This window comes from Bactrocera dorsalis, chromosome 2, assembly GCF_023373825.1.
Source record: "Bactrocera dorsalis isolate Fly_Bdor chromosome 2, ASM2337382v1, whole genome shotgun sequence".
NCBI lineage: Eukaryota > Metazoa > Arthropoda > Insecta > Diptera > Tephritidae > Bactrocera > Bactrocera dorsalis.
The window spans coordinates 4019188-4042718 of record NC_064304.1 but is presented as its reverse complement, the minus strand read 5'-3'; the positions used below and the strand labels follow the sequence as shown (position 1 = coordinate 4042718).

The 23531-nt window shown below is 36.1% G+C and overlaps 2 protein-coding genes across 16 annotated transcripts in view; one reads left to right on the top strand and one right to left on the bottom strand.

Moving 5' to 3' along the window:
* The window catches only part of LOC125776569 (putative peptidyl-tRNA hydrolase PTRHD1), a 169047-nt gene that overhangs the window by 143400 nt on the left and 2116 nt on the right, over positions 1-23531 (bottom strand). The window lies entirely within an intron of this gene.
* The window catches only part of LOC105225810 (collagen alpha chain CG42342), a 208451-nt gene that overhangs the window by 184476 nt on the left and 444 nt on the right, over positions 1-23531 (top strand). For 5 of the 15 annotated variants that reach the window (XM_049449477.1, XM_049449480.1, XM_049449488.1 and 2 more), the window contains 9 exons: positions 11074-11433; positions 11501-11572; positions 11658-11753; positions 11832-11876; positions 13057-13119; positions 21814-21840; positions 21896-21949; positions 22443-22640; positions 22903-23123. In XM_049449477.1, the coding sequence (XP_049305434.1) occupies positions 11074-11433; positions 11501-11572; positions 11658-11753; positions 11832-11876; positions 13057-13119; positions 21814-21840; positions 21896-21949; positions 22443-22640; positions 22903-23064 (1077 nt within the window). In that variant the 3' untranslated portion in view covers positions 23065-23123. Of the gene's footprint in view, positions 1-11073; positions 11434-11500; positions 11573-11657; positions 11754-11831; positions 11877-13056; positions 13120-13394; positions 14538-21813; positions 21841-21895; positions 21950-22442; positions 22641-22902; positions 23474-23531 lie in introns of those variants that run through there. The other 10 variants (XM_049449481.1, XM_049449483.1, XM_049449486.1 and 7 more) reach the window with 7 other exon arrangements.

The window sequence follows — 23531 nt, the reverse complement described above, 5'->3', positions numbered from 1 at the left end:
ATTTATCATATCGTCACCTAAAATGCAAAAACCAATATATAACCTTTTTATAACAAAAGCTCAAATTTTTCTACATTATGAGTTATGGTAACCAAAATATTAGTTAGTCGAAAAAGTATTTTCGTACAGTCATATATCTCTAGTGCTACTATTCGCATTGTGTTTTACTATACAGTCTTGGAAAGGTGAGACTTTAAGCTTCATTTAATTAGAAAAAAATAAAATTCGGGGAAGTTGGAAAAAAGTTACAGCTGTTCAAAAATGAGTGAATATATTTGTTATATTTTGGAATTTAAAAAAAGGAAAGAATACCAGGCAACTTTTAACCACAACAATGGTTTGCTACCTTCCGTTCTGGAAATTTCGAAATTTCGATTTACATTCATGGAATAATGTCTCTAGCGGAAAAATGGCAAAAAGTGGTCGGTCAAAATGGTACATGATTGTTTATTTATTTATAATTATAAATATAAAAAAATAAAGTGAAGTTTGATTAAAAATACGAAAAGACTTTTTCGACTATCAATATAACCACTTATAACCAATATAACCATAAGAACCGCTTTGACTTGCTCACACCAAAGTTTCGCAAATTCTTCTCATTGCCTGCTTCTATATCTCCAGATCAGAAACATTTAAATGAGATCATTTTGCTTTAAGTTGTCTATACTTTTCTAAAGACTTCTTAAATTTCGTGTAGTTAAAACCTTCATATATGCGCCCCTTTATTTACCCCACCATACATCGACAACCTATTTTATTTACACCCAAATGCACAGAAAGTGCCGTCCTTTCTAAACAAATTTGATGAAATTGAAAGCAACATCAAATGTGCGACCGCATCGTCTATGTGAGTGGTGGCATAAAAAAGGGGCATGTGCTTGAACATGAAAAGAAAGCAATGAAAGTAACTACAACACAACACAAGTGTTGCACGCTTATTGCCACTTAAAGTGCACGCAAATTATTACAGCTCCACCCACCGATTGCCGACAATTTACCAACTCAACTCGCACCGAGAACATGACTAACCGGCAGCCAAAGTGTTCATGTGAAGGACGTTTTAAGAATCTATTATTTGGCGTCACTTTTAGCAGCGAGCAGACCCTGAAGGAAAGTTTGGAGCTAGAAGTAAAACGAATTTTCTAAGCAGATGAAGCTAAGGTTTTCCACAGCTTTTAGCTTAGCTGCCAGAAGGAGTCACAAAAAATATTTTCCGCTGCAATGAATGTATAGCCTTTACTTTACAAACATTTTTTCTTAAACTTTCGCAAGTTGCCAATTCTAAAACTTCAAAAGCTGCCTTCAAAAGAAAAAAACCAAATTTTTTTAAGTCGCGTCATGTTCGAGCATTTAAAATTTCATGCAGGTTATTGCAAACTGCTGTGTGTGAGAGTGTGCGTGTGAAATTATTTGAGCACGTCATGGTCATGATTCTATTCAGTCAATACACAAGCGCTGTATATGCAGAGCTACGTGTGTGTGTGTGTGTGTGAAAACACGTATTTGTGCTGCGTGGACACAATGCTGAAGTTGTTTTGAAGTCGAAGGTTGCGCTGTGTAGCCGAGAGCATGATTCAGGGGTCAAGGCGTCGAGCGTGTAGAGTCGTAGATTCCCTTGGCGAGCACGCGAAACTCATGTTTGGCGCACACTTTGAAGCATGCCGCGCGCGACGCGGGTCAGAGGTCAAAGTGATATTCAATTTAATGCGTTTGCATGCTGGCATTTCCGCTGTGTCACACATTTTTCACTTTAAATGGAAATTACTTGTATGCTGCCGCATGGTGTGGGTGGTTGTTGTGGCCGTGGCAAGCATACTTTTGAGCGCAAACACAGGCTGAAATTGTTTTCCGAAAAATCTTGTGGAATGGCAGATGGACAACTCGATTTCGATGCGGCCTTTGACGGCGGACGCCAGACACCTTCAGGGCAATTAATTTGCAATTACTTGCATACTTGAAGGCGAACGCGCGCACCGGTATAATGTGGCGAGCATTACTCACCGAAAACAAATAGCCGCAATCGGCCATTCGACTGTGTGCGCCGTCAATCGGACGCATCGCAAGCAGTTGAGTCATCGACAGGTGGAAATGGAAGAAGGTCGGCGGCTTCTCTTAATGGTGCTGGGCGTGCGGCGTAAAATTAAACTGTAATTTAGTGCAATTAAATAACAGTTTAACAGCGTTCGAATGACAACGTGAAAGCGAGAAGAGGCAGCCAGCAAACAGAAAACCGGCTACAATTGGACAAATCGAACCCAAAATAAAATTAAAAATACCACTACATGAAAGAAAAGGGAGCCGGGCGGCAATTCGTTTCGCTTTGATTTCAAGCGTTCTCGTTCTCGTTTTTGTTTTTGTATACATTCTTTCGTATTTTGGTGCGCTCCGCTTCTGCCATCGATCTTTTTGATTGCTGTTTATTTGTCTCCTTGCCTCGCCACTTTCGTGCGGCGTATTTACATTTATGGCTGGTACATTTTCCATTTTTTTGTTTTTGTTTTTGGCTACGATGTTTGTTTGTTGTTGCTGTTGCAATATCTTTTTGCAAATTAAATTTGTCCTTAGGCCGTGCCGCGCGCAATTCAAGCAAATATTGAAACGTTCTAATGGTTTTTTCCTTTTGCTTTCCACATTGTGGATCAAAGCGCAGCCAACCCTAAAAGTAGGCAGCAAAGAAGACTAAACAAAAACACGCGCACATTTCAAATGAACGTTCGGAGAAACATTGGAAATTGGAAAGCTTCCGTTTGCATTGACTTCAAATTTATAAGCGAGCAAATAAATTGAGGTACGGCAGAAAGAACGGGTGCGGGGTAGAACGGCAGGCGCTGTGGTTCTGAGAGTGTGTCCTTCAGCAAATGAAATAAAGCTTGTGCGTAATGCCTAATTTTTTCGACCGCCCTCTTGCTGGTTTATTATTTGCTTTCGATATGTCGCATGATAGACCTTTAACACTGCCGATGACTCAAAAATATTTTCCACCCAACGCACTACCTTTAGGCTCTACTCATTGCCTACCTTTAGGCGCCACTGCACTAAATTCTGAAGAATTTCCTTAATTTACTTGGAACTCATTACACAATAATGCGTATCAGAATTACTTTGTTGTAATTCTTTTTCACACAATTTGTTCTGGACTTCAACATGTCTATACTTCTGTAGTTATAACAAATTAAGTTTAAAATTGTCTGTGACATGACCTGCAAATTGTGCAACAATGCATTGCTCTGCGCAACAATTGACATATGAACTTCATTTATTTATGTCTTCTTTCGTACTTTAGCAAGCATTGATAAACTATCTCCAAGTTAATATGTCTGCAAACAATTTGTTTAATTAAATACGTAAATTGCAGACGAAAGCTAACAAATCTCACATATGTACATATATATGTCTAAGCAAATTGGTGTAAATATTAGAGTCATTCGACTAACGAGGACATTTTGATTTAGAAAATTGCTTTCTGACATATTTGGCATTTGGTTAATTGCATTTAAATCACTGAAATAAGGAATGACTTTCCAAATGTGGGATATTGATTTCATTACTTTTAATTAAGAGTTTACTTGGTATTGTGAATGTGTAACTTTTGATTTAACATAGCTAGGATGGGCCATCTTTCATGTATTTTTTAATATCTATATACATATGAACATTCAATAACTTTATTTAAAAAGTTTTTAAAGTTTTATATATGAGATGTTTTGTTTACCAATTTTTGGCTCAGTTTAGCACGTTTTTCACTTTTTCAAGCATGCACGAAATCTAAATAAAATTTGACAAGCTCAAAATAAGCCCCAGTTTCAGCGACTTCCTTTCCTTCCAGCGAGAACTCCTTTAAGACCTGACAAAATGGGGTAGACGCTGGTGGCTAGATTTGGAGAATACAGTGGATTCTGAAGCAAATCGATGCCCAATTTGGTGCATTGTCTTAGTGTAACATCACTTTCTTTTTTTTTAAATACAGCCGTTTTTCCGCGATTTCGTCCTCCAAGCGGTCCTGTTGGCCTGTTAATGTTTTTTTCTTTTTTCACGATAGTCAGTATAAATTATTCCACGCTCATTCCAAGATATTTGGTTATTTATCAATATTTAATTTATTGCCTTCAAAGTAATCCGGACCAGATGTAATACACTTATGCCAACGACTTTTCTTGTCCTCGCAGCGCTTTTTGGAATGGTCTTTAGCTCCTTCAGCGAATTTTGTTTTATCTCTTCGATCGACTAAAAATGTGTTCCACGGAGCGGCAGTTTTAGTTTGGCGAACAAGAAAAAATCACATGGAACCAAATCTAGTGAATACGCTGGTTGATCGATGGTATTTATTGCTTTATTTTGGCTTTAAATTCGGTAATAATCGTGGCTCGATGGGATGGTCATTATCATCTTGTGAAACCCATGAATTGTTTTTCCACAATTTCGGCCGCTTTCGACGGGTGTTCTCACATAAACGCCTCAATACAGCCAAATTGAACTTCTTATTGACCGTCTGTCCCTCCGGAGCAAATTCATGAAGCACCAAACCACTAATATCGGAAAACAATGAGCACCACCATGATATTTTAACGGCTTTGGTGGTTTTTTTTTGGTTTCGGCTCGTATTTTTCCCTGCACTTCGATGATTGTTGACTTATATGGAAGTCAATCTTATAAACTCATATTATAATGCTCTCCATGAATGTAGGAATCAATCATGTCCAAAGAAACCTAGTTACGGTACTTGAATCAAGCAAAAAAGCGTTCCATATCCAAAATATTCACAAAATCATTCGAATGGACTCGTGAGAGATTTCGGACTCTCTTGCCCCCTCTATAACACTTGCCTGCTGATTTTCAAGCATTATATTCTTCACTTTTTGTAATATTTTCATCGCTCGACTGTCTTAAAAATACCTTCATATTTCCGAAACTACTTATTCAAGTTTTCGGAATATATAGATACATTCGATTTTTTGAAATACACAATTATATGAAACCCCTTAATCTATCTGTAGAGAGATGAAGGATCTTGCGCTATTTTAAATCATATTACATATACGAGTATTTAAAAAGCTTATAATATGTAGTTCACATATTCGTTTGGTAGCAATTCGACTCAAGCGCGAGCTATCAAAATAACTTTTACAAGGTTATTTAACGGACTTATTAAACATAATTTTACTTCAAAGCTGAAACGTTACATAAGATTTACAGGAGAATTAGTTCAATAGCCTATTGTTTCGAATCTTTTCCCAAAATAATATAATTCTCTGATACATAAGAGTATCTTATATATTTTTCATTGGATGTTTTCGACTAAAAATATTACAATTAAATATAATCTCCAAAAAAAAAATCAAAGTACTTATGCGCAAGTAATTATAAAACACGAATATTTATGTAAATTTTCCTTAAAAAAAACTAGAAACACAAAAGTTGTGCTAATTTTTTTAACATCTTTTGCGAACACTCGTTTGTGAGCTGCCATTGTGCGGCTGTGGCACGTGCGTTGGATGTGGGTACCCGGAAATAAGCACTTTATGCAGCCACACACACACACACATGCAGAGGTACAAGCATAACATAACTCTCATACAAAGTATGCACTGCAGTTGAACAGAGAGAGGAGCGGGGAGCTAAAGCTGAACGTTCGGTCGTTATTATTGCTTTTTGTTATTGTTTTTTGTTGCTGTGTTTATTTGCTTTTTCCTTTTTCCTTTTTGCCCATTGTGGAGCGAAACAAAACACGTAATTTCATTGTTGCTGCAAAATTCAACACAAATTGTTACTAATTTCAGCAAACAAATAGAAAACTTTGTAGCTGCAGACGAACAAATGGTAACGGTAATATAAATAATAAGTGTTTATGTGTGTGTGGCGAGGCAGGATACGCCAGGATACGGAAGTGCGAAAAAGCTGCTTGCAAAAAATGGAGAGGAGAATGAGAATGGAAATGAAAATGAAAAGATTAAATACAGAATGCCGCAAAACGTTGCCGCATTAGCAACAATTCACCGTAAACCGAAACAGTGGCAACAACAACAACAACAGCTCTAAATGGAGTACACAATGGCAGCGCCAGAACAATGCCAATGCGACAGCGTTAGCGGCTGCATCAGCTAAAGAAACAAGAAACCGAGCAGCAACAACAACAACAAGAGCCTGCCACTTCGCCATTGAAATAAGGAGAGCTTGCATATGTATGTGTGTTTGCGCAAGCATATGTGTGCTCGTGTTTCTGGTAATGTTTCCACCAATGCGCTTTCACACACGCCCACACATACATACATACATGCCTACGTACATACATGTGTCAATTTGCAGCGTTTTCTTGCCGCGCGCATGTTGCTTGTGATGGCATGCAACGCATCGCCGCAGAATGTTGTGGCACGCGTTTCGGGAGTGGAGTGCAGTAAATTACTGTCGCAACCGCAAGCCAAAGTACCAACAACAACAACCCACAATGCATACAACCACGCCCACACACTTCGCTATTCCCAAGCGCCACCATGCGGTGAGTGCGTTAGCCGCTGCACATTCCACCACACGATCGGCTCGCTTGTGCGAATATGTCGAGTGTGTGTGTGTGTGCGTTGGTGACCGCCAAGTATGCATTTGCGAGTGGCATGTTGACTACTTATTAGATTAGATTCCGCGGTGAGCGCGTGGTTGCAATCTTCACAACTACAATATATCGTTTTTTTAGCTTGATCAATAACGGTCCATTGGGGTCAATATTGAATGCTTGCCTTAAGAGGAAAAATGCTTGATCAGAGTCAGCGGAATTTCGCAAGTTTAAATGGCTTGCTCACCCATTCGTTGCGAACGATATTAATTACGGTACCAAAAAATCCACAAATCGATCAATCATAAAAGCTTGTGTAAGTTTCGATCATCTTAAGCTTTTCTAGTATTCACCTTTCTTTTTAACAAACAAATCAAGTTAAATTTCATGCAATTTCCTTCACTTTTGCTCTTCAAAAGTTTCGCCTTTGAATCCTCGTTTTGCCAATACAGCCGCTAATGCATTAGCCGCCGTTTACGACTTGCCACTTGCCACCAGCCAAGCATCTACGCATAAACAGCTATGTAGCAAGCTTCCTTATGCATACTCAAGTGTCATGTGGCACTCATGCTCCATAACGTGCAACATCTAGGAATGCAACTTAGCGTATTTGTGTGGAAATTGCTTTTGTCCTTGCGGTTTCCGTTGACTCCACGGAGCAATTCTGCGTGTTTGCTGTTTCAATCCGACAATTGCGAATGTATTTTAGTCGACGCGTATATAGTACATAATTATGTTTATATATGTACATAACTGAACATAAGTGGATACGCGCATTTCATGCTTCTGTATGCACACCCTGTAGGAAAATATACTAGTAGAAAATTAGTTCAGTACGAGTCCACTAAACATCGTTCCCCTTTACCAATTTATACACTACTTGTTTCTCCTCACATTTTTTTACATTTCAATAATGGAAATTTTGTACAGTTAGCTGAATCGGGTACCTTCATACATTATAGAAATTAAGAGAATTGGTGAATCGAACTAACAACTAGCATAAATCAAGCGAATATAGTATACAATGCACTTTGTGCGGTGTTGTTTTGAGTTTAATAGAGCTGCCTTCGACAGCACGAAGTGGAACTGCCTTTATGCCACGATGTCTGAATCTGGTATCCCCGCAAAACTAATAAGGCTGCATAAACTGACGTTGAGCAACATCACGCTCCGTCAGGATCGGGAAGGACCTCTCCGAGCCGTCCAATACCAAACAAGGTTTCAGATAAGGACAACGTGTGACTTCTTCAATCTATTGCTGGAGAAAATAATACGAGATTCGGCGCTAACTAGATAAGTTACAAACTTCTTATAAGAGTGTGCAGCTGCTGGCGTATGCCGATGATATTGATTAATTCTGCTTTCTTCAGAATGGATCAGGAAGCGAAGCAAATGGTTCAATGGTTGTGAACGAGGACAAGAAATATCTCCAGTCATCAAGCAAACAGTCATCGCACGTGCAACTTGGCTCACATGTCACTGTTGACAACGTCCGGTGTATTTAACGTGGGTGCCTGCTGACGACTGCCTTACCCCATGACGCTCAAAAGCACAGCGGATCAAAAATGAACGCGTAGATCAGCGTTCTGGTATTTTCAGCACCCATTAGCAGTGTGGAATAGACCAATCACCTTGGTGGGGTTCGAGGCTCATGTAAAACCTCTTCCGTACTTTGAATCCGGCACCCGCACGGTGGTTCCTCCCATACGACGCGAAAGCAACGTGTACATTCAACTGCAAAAGTTTAATTTGAAAAAGTGTCTAAATAAAAATACTGAAAATGGAAACCGGTTGCAATGCAACTCCACATTAAACTGACAATGTGTCAGTTCTTTCCACATTTGGGTTTTAACCACAACCACCACGATACTCCCCAAGGGCTAATGCTCCCTTTGGTGCCAGAATTAAGTCTCCGGTCAGACTTCGTAGCCGAAACTATTACCAGTTGAGCTTTCATACAGTTTTGAACTGGTGGCCAGGGGTTGGACCCCATTCACACATCACAACTCGACCTAACAGATAGGTGCCTCTGATGCAAAATCTGAAGTCTGGTTATCCTCAACAAACCCATCGTCTTGAATGTACTCATAAGTCCGAACGTTCTTGCCACCAACACTTATTATCTAAAAACCTCCTGCTTCCTTGATATCCCTCCCTCTCCACATTATCATCGGAAATCCATTCATTACGCAGCGTGTGTCATTGCTCAAGCCCCTTCTTAACCTGAATGCAAGAGCACTCTGTGTGACAGTTAGGTCAAGAGTGGGTGCGTCACTGTTGACAATCATAACTTCGAAGGCTTCAATAATTTCGTCTTTCTTGGAACCAGTATTAACAGCAACAACAATATCAGCCTTGAAAACCAACGTTGAATCACTCGTGCCAACAAGTGCTACTTTGGACTGACGAACAAAAGTCAAACTCTACACGTCCCCCATCATTCCCATCTTGATACATGGTGAGGAGGCTCAACATCTGATGATGTGATAAAACCACAATTTGGATATTAAAATAAATATCCAGGAAATAGGCCAACATCAAATACCTCTTACTTAAAATTATTTTGGAATCATTACCAGCTAAAATTTGGGTCTCCAAAAATCTATGGATTTAGAGCAAAGTTGAGTGTGGTGTTCATTTCTTGCTTCCCTTTCCACTTGTTTACATATTTACATGAAAGCCGTTTCCCTCATTACAACTACTGTGAAAAGCTTTTATTTCTCATTATATTTGTTATTCTTTATTATTGGCGAAATACCGTTATTTTTGCATTTTCTCCACTCTATGTTTCAATAAGTATGTGTATGAGTACTTAAATGTGTGTGTGAATTCTTATTAATATCCACGTGGCAGAATATATTTATGTATGAATGGGGATATTAGAGATAACGGTATGTGGTTTTATGTTAAAAGGGTTTGCTTTTGCACTTATTTGACATTCGCTGTTGGTAGTTGTAATATTGCTGCTTTATATGTATATGTGTGTAGTATGTGTATTTCCTTAGTCGAGCGTTAAATTTCTGTTTTTGCGGCAATGCCCGCATTTGATGGTAGTTGTGTATTGTATTCGGTTTTTGCGCCTTGAACTGCACTAAGCAATTTCACAAGTACTCCGCCACAAGTTGACACAAAAAGCCAAGCAGGCACATCAGCGCCACACACAGTGCACCAAACGACACACTTACACATAGACACACATATATATAGCGCATGTGTGTTGTATAACGGTCTTTTGCACTTGCATCCGCAACAAAGTCAGACTGTTGCTGTCCCTACCACATCAGCTGCTGATGGCTCGAGCACACTTGGGCGGCAACAAGCCAACAAAGTAACAGTAAGTGCAACTAATTTGCCACTACGCGCATACATATGCACACACACACATACATGCTTGCCTGAAATGGTGGCTCTTTAAAAAAAAATAATAATTTATTTCTTGTCACGTGCGGTTGTCTGCCCCAAAAAGTGTGAACTTATCTCATGAATAAATGCGCTGCACATATCCTATATGTATTTACATAAATACTTACATAACGGGAACATTTTAATATATTAAAATCCATTCCATGCCGATTTTCAAGCGATTGTGCAACAGAGTGTGGCAGCTCAAGAAGGAAAATTGCAATTAAAATACGAGAAATGCGTTGGGGATGACATGGCGTATACGTTACGGAATGCATTATAATGCCATACAGGGTGCCAAGGACAATTTTTGAGGTTTCCTGCACCTGCTTCGCTCTTTCACAGTTACTTTGTGAGCATAATTTCGCCCCAAAGTGCAAATATTTATTCCTTGATTTTTATGTGGTTGCCACATTTTAAGAAGTATTCTTCCAAGCATGCAAAAATTCAGAAAAAAACAAAAGAATGAAGCCCTCAAACAATTAGGAACAAAACCCAAGTGCGCTTGCACATAACTTCGCACACTTGCGATAGTGGCATTATAGTCACACACACACACACATACAGCCATCAAGAGCTTAAATGCTTAAAGCTGGCTGCAACACATGCAGAGGAATCTAAGCTCGCCTCTTTTAAGTTTCACATTTTGTTGTTGAAGTGTTTTAGTATTAGTTGTAGTATGTTGTTGTTATTATTTTTATTGTAGTGTAGTGTTAATATGCTCTTTGCGAAATTGAAACAAGGAAAAGTTATTAAAACAAAAATTACAAATCTAAAATGGCAAGTAGACTCACATAACGGTAAAATGTTAAAAGTAAAAGAGCACTAAGCCCCACCGGCTTACCACAGTCTAATATTAGCGCACACACAACTCCACACACACGTACTTATATAAACTAAGGTGCACATGAACGCGCACGCGCGCTTACGCTGCACTTTAACACGCTTTACCGCTCTTTCAAAAGCCAACCAACTGAGTTGCCACTTCACAAAATTATTATTTTTACTCTTCCCCTTGCTGCTGCTGCTGCTGCACCGCTACCAACTGTAAATCGAAATGGAATGCACACACAACTCAACCCACAACAACAACGAATCAAACTGAACGCCACGTTTCACAATAGATCTTCGGACCCGGCGGCGCTAAAGACGAGGACTACGACGACCCACCAGTGCAACTGTTGCGTGGGCCACCCGGTCCGCCGGGCATGCCCGGTAAGGACGGACGCGATGGCCGCGATGGCTCTAAAGGTGATGCGGGCGAACCCGGTGAACCTGGTTCGCTGGGACCACGTGGTCTGGACGGTCTGCCTGGTGAGCCGGGCATTGAGGGACCGCCTGGCCTGCCCGGCTATCAGGGACCACCCGGTGAGAAAGGTGATCGTGGCGATATTGGACCGCCCGGTCTGATGGGTCCACCAGGACTGCCCGGTCCACCCGGCTATCCGGGTGTGAAGGGTGATAAGGGCGATCGCGGTGATTCAGTGAGTATACTATAATGCTGCTTTCCATTGTTACTCGATATGCATACTGATCACACATTTCAACTAGAAGTATAGAAAAATGCGCCGGCGACAAGATGAGGGAATGTCGGATCAGCCACATATGCCAACCATTGAATATGTAAGTTTAATAAAAATTGCTTACGAAATGATTTCGAAATTAATAATTCGTGTTTATTTTTTTTTTTTCTCTATTTGTGAATTAGCTTTATGGTCCACCTGGACCGCCCGGTCCTATGGGTCCACCCGGCCAGCCAGGTAAGCATGGAGAACGTGGCATGGATGGGCGCAAGGGAGATTCGGTGAGTTGAGCAAGTTTCTTACAAAATATTGTAGTAAAAATTTCTAATAACTTGATATATTCTTGACGCAACTTTCAGGGTGAGAAAGGACAAAAAGGCGACCAAGGACCAATGGGCTTACCGGTAAGCAGAATTTAAAAAAAAAGTAATAAAATGAATTTTATAAGGCATTTCGCCTGTGTGAATGCAGGATTAATGTACATTTAAGAAAAATAATGATTTTAGTATACAGGGTGTCACTCTTTTGAACTCAGTTTATTTTATTATTGTCCTTTACATTGCCAAATCCATGCAATTTCCTTCCATTTAGTTTATTTTGATTTTTACGGCTAACCAATGACTTAGATTTTGATCCATTGAACAGTTATTCGTTTTCTCAAGGGGTTACATGAGTTTCCTCAGGCAAAAAACAGCTTTTTCAACAATATTTTTCTCATATAAAAATTTAAATATTTTATTATAATAGAATTTTTATTGATACTCAAATACACTACAAATATTAACAAAGAAATTCTGAAATTGAAAAAAAAAAAAAATATTTTAAACTCGGCCATTGTGACGCCATTTTCGGTAACCCCTCGGAAAAGAGATGCGCCTGCGTTGGCGAGGTAACTCACTACAGGATCATCTAAAGTAAAAAAAGCTAAAACCTTAACTTAGAATTTCGACGAAGGAAAAAACCTGAAAATTGGATGTTTAGCAGACATTTTCACAAAAAAAAATTATTATTTCAATGAAAATTTCGCGAAATTTTATTTCAAATAGTTGTAATCGAAAAAAATCCTTCGTCCAAGTCTTTAGGAATTGCATCTCAAAGACATGTGTAAAATTGTATGAAGATCGGTTGAGTAGTTCTCGCGAAATCTTGCCAACCGACTCCAAAAAAACAGTTTCAAGAAAAACGCCTTTAAAGACGGCGCACTTAGCCTAGCTAGCATCGAGCACACAAGTTCTCAAGGTTGTATCTCCGAAACTGTTACTCAGATCAACTTGAATATTTAGGATAATATTCTAGAGGTATTGTAGAGTTCAATAAGACAAATTTGGGGAAACATTTCGATTCTTTGAAACCAGTAAACTATGTATGTATAAATAGTCATTTTTATCGGCTAACCAATGGCTTAGATGTTGATCTATTGGTTCCTTACTTGAGTTTTTAAGCACACTTCTAATACATACTTTTTGAAATATTCAAAGAAACCGTTATTTATGAAAAATGTTAAGAGTATAAAACTGGTATCTGAACGCCTCTAAAATTATTTCTCAATTTATTTATATAAACGAACATCTGCATTTCCTGCAGGGTCCAATGGGTATGCGTGGCGATTCCGGTCCAGTCGGTCCCTCCGGCAAAGCCGGCTTACCGGTAAGTGTTTGCAGCAATTATTTTCATTTTATTTCCATTTTATTTATTTTTGGCAGAAATTGCGCACAAAATTGAAATAACAAAACATTTATGTTTCCCAACTTAATCGGCTTTAACGAGTACTAAACTTAATGTGTTTCTAAATTTTTAATTTCATGTTAGTTTGCTACTTAATAATTTCACTAATGTTCGAACGCCGCAAATTTGAACTGTGTCTAACAAAATGGTAAAACATAATTTGTGTGCTTCTTCTTTTCTCTTTTTACTTCTAACAGGTGTGGGGCTACTAATTCTAAACAGGCAAACACACACACAAACTTAACTATAAATGAATACTAAAAGCAAAAAAAAAACCAAAAACAAAAACAAAAAACGCTAACTGAAACGAAGTTAATGAAACGCCAAAAAAGCATAAATAAATTGAAAGCAATGCAAACAAATTGTTAATGCAACACATACACACATATATATACAAAAACAGCAATGAACACGAAAGCGCACAGCAAATACAATAACAAATACACAACGCACAACAGGCCACAAACAAAAAAATATTTTTTGCTACACTAACACGTACATACATACACATACAAATACTAAAGAGTTTAAAAACACACAAACAATAGATATGTGTGTGGCGAAGAGCGCCACATGCCACACTAAATACCGTAATTATTTTGAGCAACAAAACTACGGTTATGCAAACACAATTTGTGACCTAAACGCAGTGAAAAATCAAAAATGCCAGCAAAATCGAAAAATTTTAGCAAACAAATTTCGAAAGACAATTTCAACAAATCGAAAATAGTAAGCATAGGCAACTCAAAACAAAAACACAAACATATTAACACTCCGATATCAAAAGTCATGTTTGTGCTTACCGCTATTTGACCTTAGACTTATACACACAAAAACAGCAAAAACCAAACAATTGCTAATAACTCACAGTTGAACTCGCCGAACTCCAACTCGGCAAACAAGAAGCTTTCAACTTGCATCGAGACACACATACACGACACACATATACTTGTGTATTTCTAAAAACAAATGCTAGCTTAAGTATTTAAGTCCAAGTATATAAATATTTGTTAAGAGCATTTCTGAAAAGTGTAAATATGTCTAAATAGCATCAGCCGAAAGTATTCCCAAAGAATTTAATTTCACATTTTTATGCAGCTTAAGTTTCAATGTTGCTAAGTATTCTTTGTACTCTGATATAAACCGTAAATATGCTTGGCCAGAATTGGTGCGGGAAATTTTATGAAACATTTTAGTTGGCGAATAATCTTCTGCTTCATATCTCTAAAGGAAGCTTTCCGCAATCATTTGTATAACTAAACATAAATCTTGTGAATTTTTCCAAATTTTTGTTTCTAAATGTCGACAATATTTAAGAATATGTAGAATGATAAACTTGGACTGATTTCGGTGCTTCTAATGGTTTTTAAGCACAAAGGTGTAAATCTACGTGACGGTTCTCGCATCCTTGCATAGACTCAATATTTTGCATATCAAACTGATTTTCCTTCTTTTTACTATAGAAATCTTCACAGTTGAATCAACATATTGTAAATTGGCTTAAGCGAGGTCTCAATTCAGAATATATATATCGTGAAAGCCGAATTATACTTCATACACTGGCAATTGTTTACAGTAGCGAATCGATCAATAACTGGTCAACTGGTATAAATTTCAATAGACTGGTATAAGCAAATAGAAATAGCACAGCAAGTGTTTATACCATATTACTGATATCTCTAATATAGAGCTCAATTGGGAACTGTGTTGTTGCATTCACATGGAACTTTTTTGGTAGAAGTTGTGAATAGAAAAGGACCATAACTTCAAAATCAAAATTAATACGGGAAAATTACGTCTCCAATTGTGTCAAAACTTTTTTATTGACTTACGTGCATCTATTTATTCCATGAACAGGGTAAGCCACGATGTTTTCCAAAAGGAAACGACCAAGACTCTATAAAATATATATCCGAATGACCAGTGTGACGCTGAGCTGAGTCGATTTAGCAATGCCCTGAATATATACATACAGATATGCCCCCCAGTTTTTGAGATATCAAGCTGAAGCTTCACACATATAATTTTTCTACAAAAAGGTACTCATTCGTTGAAATCGCTGTTATCGAATTACTAAAGCATATAGCTGCCATGCGAACCCAAGGTTTGAATCAAATCCTTGTATGGAAAACTTTTTCATATCACAAGATATCTCCACGAAATTCGGCATGTGTTATTTCTCAGAGCAACGGTGCATTCTCCAAATAAATTGTTCTGATCGGATCACTGAAGCATGTAGCTGCCATACAAACTGAGCAATCGGATACAAGTGATGGTGTGAACACTTTTGTATTTGACGAGCTATATTTACAGAATCTACTATAGATTATTGTCTAAGACAAAATATCTTAAAAAATTCTAGATCTGAGTACTATATCAGATAGCTGCCACACAAGTGAAATGGTCGAAATCAAGTTCTTGTATAAAAACTTCCTTATCTGTGAAGGATATTACAGCTTCAATGCAACCGAAGTTAACGTTTTTTCTGTTTTTACAGTCTTCGATTTGAAAATAAATTCCAAGTCATTAGAGATCGAAATAGAAGCTTCGAAAACAGCAAAAAGTGTATCGATTTAAAAATGACTAGATGTTACTAATTTGTATTTAAAAATTGACAGATTCGAAATTTTGAACAGTTATTGATATTGAAGAGCGAAGGTAAAGCTTGTGAGACCTTTTAACCGTAAGGAAAATTTGTCTTAATTTTTAACTTAGGACACTTTTACTCAATTTAAAATTTCTAGATGGTGTCGAAAACGAAAAAACGAGCTCACGAAAGTTGTTATTGGAGAGAAATTACTTTTTTTGACTATTACCATATGTCAGAAATTGTATGAAAAATAGTTGAGCCATGCAATATTAGCCAGTAATATTTCCCTGCAAGTTCTGGTAAAACTAAAAACCTTTGCACATTTAGAAGAACTAAATATAGACTACCATTTCTTTTTTTTATTTTCGAAAAGTTTTTATTTAATTTTCTTGAGCATCGTTTCTCTCCATTCCGTTATTAAGTTTAGCATTCTTGGAACCAGAAGAAAAGCTGTGTTACTTACTAACACATAGACTATATACATATATATGACTATATATACACAAGCTACACCACACTTACGACGAATTTTCAACCAACAACGCAATAGTTCAAAATATATTTTCTAAACCTCTGAATAAAAACAGAAATCATATCATTTATGCATTTAAATAACTAACGGAACTATATCATATACCCACTTAACACACTACAAACAATAACAAAAACATACTTACAACAAAAAAAATATTAAAGATTGCAAACAAAAATAAGCTAAGTTCCACTGCTTTCAAGCAAAGAACAGCCTACCTGCTAAGTCGTTATGTACATACATCCATTCATACATATATATACTTGTATATGTAAAACCGCTTACAACTTGAAGCGTGATTTTGCCACACGTTACACTGTTTAATAAAATAGCATTTGCGACTTTACTTGACATTTCACCCAATTTATTGATTACCTTGAATAGAAGTGCAGCCGCACACATATACATACATATAAATATCTATATAAATGTAAATACATACATAAGTAAGATATTGATTGACATATGCCAGAGTTATTAGGGCGTGTAGCCAAATATTCGCATATGTGGCATAAATATTTATAAGTGTTTTGTGTACCGTCCATGGGCTTTGTCTACATACAAACATACATTCACACACACACACGCATACACAGTGCAGAGAAAAGAAATCTAATTACAAAGAAACTGTATAAAGTACATGCATATGTACATATACAATATTGTGTATGAAGCCGACACACCGAGGCGTATAAGTAACCAAGCAGTTGAGCTGTAGAAAAAGCAACAACACATACAAACACATCACATCACACACAGACATTTTTACACAGTATAGTTAAGCAAATATTAATTTTATTAAACTTATACAAAAATATTGTATAACCGAAGGATAAATGATAAAGAGCGAGGCATAAGATAACAAGCTGTTAAAAAGTTTATTTAAATTGAAAAAAGAACTATTTATTGTGTACAAAAAAACAATTGAATGTGGACAAGCGATATTTACACACACACACACACAATTATACAATATTGCTTGAAGCTGCATACGGGACAACAACAAAAGCAAATACAAATGATACTTTTACTAATGGCGAACGAATAAACGAATATTGAATTCGGAAAATATTTACTTTGAGACAGCAGCAACTGTAGTCCGAGCATTAGTGCCGACTTACCGTTCGACATAATTGATGATTGTACAATAATATACACACACATAGGCATATACATACATACATGTGCGTACAAAGCGGAGGTGTTTGCGTAAGAACCTTAAACGCATGCAAATGACTTTGGCGTTTGATCATACTTTTACGATTGACAAATGACAAATGACAGCATCTTCCATTTTAGTAGTTACGAAATTCGATGGCATAACATAACGGCGAGACGGCTTTTTGCAGCGCAGTGCTCGTGAAAGTATGTATTTTTATAGTGTAGAGTGGTTGTAGTTGTAGGAGGGGTGTATGATTTAAAATAACGGATTAGTTAGGCTGATTAATAGACGCTTGCGAGGAGATTTAATGATTGAGCACATTCTAATTATTTTTTCTTTGCGACAATGTGTTTTATGTACTATTGAGTTGTAGAGCCTTATAATGCTGTCTAAATAATTTTGAGGCATATTACTGAGATCACAGCGAAAAAACACTTTCTTCGATTAGCAAGGCGCCGAACTAGATCAGATGTTCAAACAAACGGGCAGTACTTTTGGTGCAACCCTGCGCTAACAAGTCTTCTAACGCATGCGCAGTAGTGTATTTTCTTTTTTTTTTTTTTGTGTGTTTATAGTAGGGGGAAGCTTCGAAAGCCGCAGTGCGGAACTTTAATACGCTAAACCCAACCTACTCCCAACTCAATACCACCGCTCCTGAACTCATTGCTTTCGCTATTAGGAATCGCCGGCTGGAACACACACAGCCTCTATTGGTCATTATTCTCTATAGAGCATTACACATTTTGTTTACTTTACCGGAAGAATACGCCATGAGTTCCTTAAATTTTAATTTAGAATCCAATATTACTCCCAGTTACTTCAGGTGTGGCTGTGAAGTAATCTCGCGCTCCCCTATAGTGGGACCTATTCGTTTTACTACCTTCCTGGTGCTTATGAGCAAAACTGCTGTTTTGTGCTCCGACTCACAGAAGAACACTATTGGCGTAGATCATTTAAGCACTCATTGCATTTATTCCTTAGATGGAGTAATTGTTTGGGCACTGCTACCACCATGAGATCGACCGCGTACAATATTAGCTTCACGTATGTTAGTTGCTGTCTTCTTAGAACCCAGTCATACATGAGATTCCATTATGGTGGGTCTAACACTGAGCCTTGGGGTACTCCACTCGAGATGGAGTAGCTCTTGGTGTTATCGTCCGTGTGAAAAATCAGCCCGCTGTTTTTAAAATAACTCCTTATAATGTTTATGAGGTATTCAGTCAAGACTTCTTCTTTTGGTAAAGCACCTGTTTCTTAACTAGAAATTAACTGGCTGTTAACCCGACTTTGAGAAAACGGCCATTATAAGATATCCGCATACTCTCTTTTACAAATTCAACCCGATAACTTTGTTATTGCTTTACGTGTAATTTTTTTGACAGAAGCGCAGAAGTGAGCAGAGAAATGGCGAATCGAAGAAAGTTATTATAGAACACGCAAGCTCAAAAAAATTAAATTAAAAAACGTTATTTTTTTAATATAAAACTTGAGATCAGTTTTTTTCTGTTATTTTCGGGGTTAAACAAAAAAATTAAATCAATGTAAATATAGTTCAATTTTATTTTTATCTTTTTTAGCCAGTCCCTTTGGTTTATATAGCTATTTATTTACAGGGCATACTTAAATAAAATAAAAATTAAAAGGAAAAAAATAGTTTTTGCAGCTCTGTATTTTTTCGATTTTCCAGTTATGCTATTACTCAATATTTAATATTTTTCAAATTTTTTTTTACAATAATTTTTTGAGATTTTAGTATAGACAAAGCAGTATCTTCGACATCTTATGGGTTTCAATGACATCTCAATAATATGTATAAATATTTAAAACAAATTTGAAAATTAAGCTTAAAAAATATACTCGAAAACAAATATGCATACATATAGAGATATATATGTGAGATAAAACAAAAAACAAAAAATAAAAATAATAATAATAGAAGAAAAAACAAAACAAATAATACAAAAAGAAAAACATTGAAACAAAAAGTGATCTAGCTAAGCAAATGAGTGTGTGTGGGAGTTTAAGCGCAAACAAAGCAAAGCAACAAAAAAAAAAAAATTAAAAGCTTCAGAGCTTGTAATTAGGAAATGTAACGGCAAAGAAGACAATTACTTGTGTATAACGTAAAAATATGAAGTTTCCTTGTATGTTTCAATGTCAATTGAGTTCAATTAGTAATGTTGCCACACAAGCAAAATAAATGAAATGTGGCAAGGTTTTAAGCATAAATACAAGTATCTCCGTCGATGTCAATTCCTATAGCTCGTTCTCCAAAACTCCTATAAAATATAAATTTTCTCCACTTAAAACATGTAATATACATACATACAAATATACATATACATATATAAATATAATAATATAATAATAATGTAAATAACTAAATTAGTTGAGAAGGAATGCACGCTCCTTTTTGCCTATGTAAAAACGTCCAAAAATTTCACTCAACAAAGAACTCTCTCTTCACTCTCTCTTTCCCTTAAACACAACAAACAAACTACTTTCAAATACGCTCAAACCATTTTACTTCAAAATTTATCAACTTCTCACAACTACTTACGCTAACATACCTTTATATATACATACTTACATATACTATATACTTAATTGCTAAATGAACTTGTGTTCTTTGTTAGTTCTAGGCTAGAATAATGAAGTAAAAACCAACAAAAAATACCTTTAAAGATAATAATTATACTAAATTAAAAAAAAAATAATAATAAAAACAAGAATGAAAAATAAATAACAGTAAAAAGTATGGCAAACATGCAAGCAAAAACAAAACCTATAAATATTGTATATTGTTAACAAGTATCTTTATTTTCTGGAATTATACATAATTAATTATACATGCATATATATTTAAAACGGTAAACTACCATAATGTTTGTGTGTAGCAGTGTAATTTGTATTTCTAAATGTCGATTTATGCATAAATATCTACAATTAACAGAGACAACAATATCAAAAGGATATAATTAAAACGCCATGCCGTGCTTGTGCAACGCATAAATGTTTACAATTCAATTGAAAAGCCAAAAACGAGTTAAAAACGCCACTGGAGTATGTTTGGATTGCATTTTGCATAGCAACTTTGTCACTTTCTCCTCTTATTTCCAATTATTTTGCGCAAACAAAGCATTCGATATACAAATACATAAACACATTTGAGCAAATAATAACTAAAAAACATTTACTAACAAAACAAAAGTGCATATATACATATATATATACAAATATATAAATGAATGCAAATTATGCTAAATATTATGAAATGTGAAAGTGTTTTATGATGTTTAATGTGAACATTTTCCAATATTTTTTTTGTGCATTTGCAAATATAATAAAAAAGAATGGAAATACTGAGTTTTTTACAAATAATCAACTAACTGTTTTTATTGCTACTGCATGGAGCGGGTAAAAGTATTAACTCATAACACACACACATACAAATTAGTCTACTAAAATTGAGAAAAACACGACTGGTTTTTGATTTAATTTGGAAATAAATGAACTTTTAAACACAGCATTGATTTTGTGGTTTATATTGTATACAATCTGAAAACTAAGTAATTAATTACTAAAAAGTTTTATATTTCACAACAAAAACAAAATTTTTTATTTGCTTAGCTGCCATCAAAATATTAGCCTTGTATATAAAACTTTTTTTATTTAACAAGATTTTATCACGAAAATTTGTCCTAAGTAATATTTAAGGCTACGCTACAATCTCTGAATATATTGTTCAGATCGGACCACTAAAGTATATAGCTGCCATACAAACTGATCGATCATTTATACCCTTTTGTACTATAAGAAATGTAGTTTCTAGTAGTAGTAGTTTTCTTCTTGTTTTTAATGGAAAACACACTTAAAAGTCTTAGTACTGAATGCAACTTTGAATTAACTTAGATTAACAAGACTTTATTTTTGTTTTTAAATCCAATACACTCTTAATTTTCTTCAGAAGTGGCACATTGATTTATTGATCGCAAATTTTATTCGGCTTTCATTGTAGAAAGCGGGTCTCGATAAAACAACTAAATTTAATTATGTATATAAAATTATAAAACTCACTTCATAATACTTTTTTCTTTATTTCCAAACAGTTTAAATCCAAAACCACTCGACGGCATTTTTTTATAAACAAATAATAATACATATGTACTTATATAAATACATATTTATTATTGTTATAATTATATAAAGCAATATCTTTGTAAATAAACACTTTTTATCATTTTATAATTATTTCCACACAATTTTATAATTTCTATTATTTTCCTTCTAATAAAAACAATATTTATTTTTTGTCTTCAACCTTAACAGGGTCCACCCGGCTTAGATGGCATGAAGGTAAGTTCGCATAAAAGCCACTCAATGCATTTATTAATACAGAATTGTCTTCCAGGGCGCTCAAGGTGAAACTGGACACAAAGGCGAACGCGGCGATCCTGGTTTACCGGTTAGTAAAAGAAATGAACAATACAGTACTACAAAATTAGCAATTCGAAATGGTGTATGTTTGTAATTTTTTTATTTTTTTTTTGTTAATTTTATTTATCACTTGAAACTGCATGTTAATGGGCAGAAGACAGCTTCGTGCATATATTTACTACAAACCACTTTTATTTGCCACTTATATTTTGTATACTTAATGTTTTAGCACACACTACATGTTTCCCAATCTATTTATTTTTTCTTACTACTGTTGCATTTGCACTTTGTACAACAACAACAAAAACGAACTCCTATATTGGAAAAAAACTTAACCGTACACATACTTTTGTGTAATCAACTATAAACCGTTAAACCGTTGTTTGAATTGCAATTGACTCCCTACCCCCCGTACGTGTATGAACGTGTCTCATTGTGTAACTGTGTTGGTATTTGTAACTCTGTTCACAACATAACACAAACTGTTTTTGGGATATCTGGCGTTAATAAAAAAAAAACAGGGCACCGATGGCATACCCGGTCAGGAGGGACCACGTGGCGAGAAGGGTTCACGCGGCGATGCCGGACCACCGGGCAAACGTGGACGTAAAGGTGATCGCGGCGACAAGGGCGAGCAGGGTGTACCGGGACTGGACGCGCCCTGTCCGCTGGGCTCTGATGGCCTGCCACTGCCGGGTTGTGGTTGGCGACCACCCAAGGTTAGCATGAAGTGGACAATAATATTTAAAATATATTTATTTCAGTTCAAAATAACGTAGAGAGTGTAGTTTATCTTGTGTTGGTGTTGGTTTTCAAAATTTTAACGGGTTTCTTAGCATTAGCCAAGCGCAAACGTTGCATGTTTAGTAATATCGCAGACCAACCATAACACAGAGCTAACATAACAGCAATTAGCTAAATTTTCTTTGCACTTTTTAACTAGTAAGGTCTCACACGCACACTAATCTAACTCATCTCTAGGAGCCGGTTATCTCCACACCTGTGCACAAAGATTACCTGCCCGATGTGACGGCGCCTGAGAGCAACACCAGCGACTACGAGGCGGAAGAAGAGGAAGATGAGCAGAATGAGGCTGAAGAAGAATACGATGAATATGCAGAAAATCTACACAATAATGATTAAAACCAGAACTGCAAGCTATGGTCCAAGAGATGACAAGAAATCACGAAAACAAGCACTTTGTAATAACCAAAACTAAAACCGGCACTTAGCACAGCTTTGCTGCTAAATTAATATACATAAATTAAATTATTTTGCTTTCCTTGCTTATTAAAAATGATAACATAACAAATTATTTAGTTTTAACTTAATGTAATGATTTTTACTAGTTGCCCGAAGCTTTTGTATTAATTTTTGCATAATTATAGTTTATTCACTTATTTGTTTTGTAATTGTGAATTTAACTCTAAGCTTTTAAAACATGTGTGCAGTTAATGCACATAACAGTATTTTATTTGGTTTTGGCTTAAAAATTTTTAACAACGGCTTACAAATTTATTTTTGGTTGCGGATACTCCTAACTTTCCAAAACGTAAATACAATTTAGAAAAATGAGAGAAATTTTATTTTTAATTTTTCTTTTATTTGAT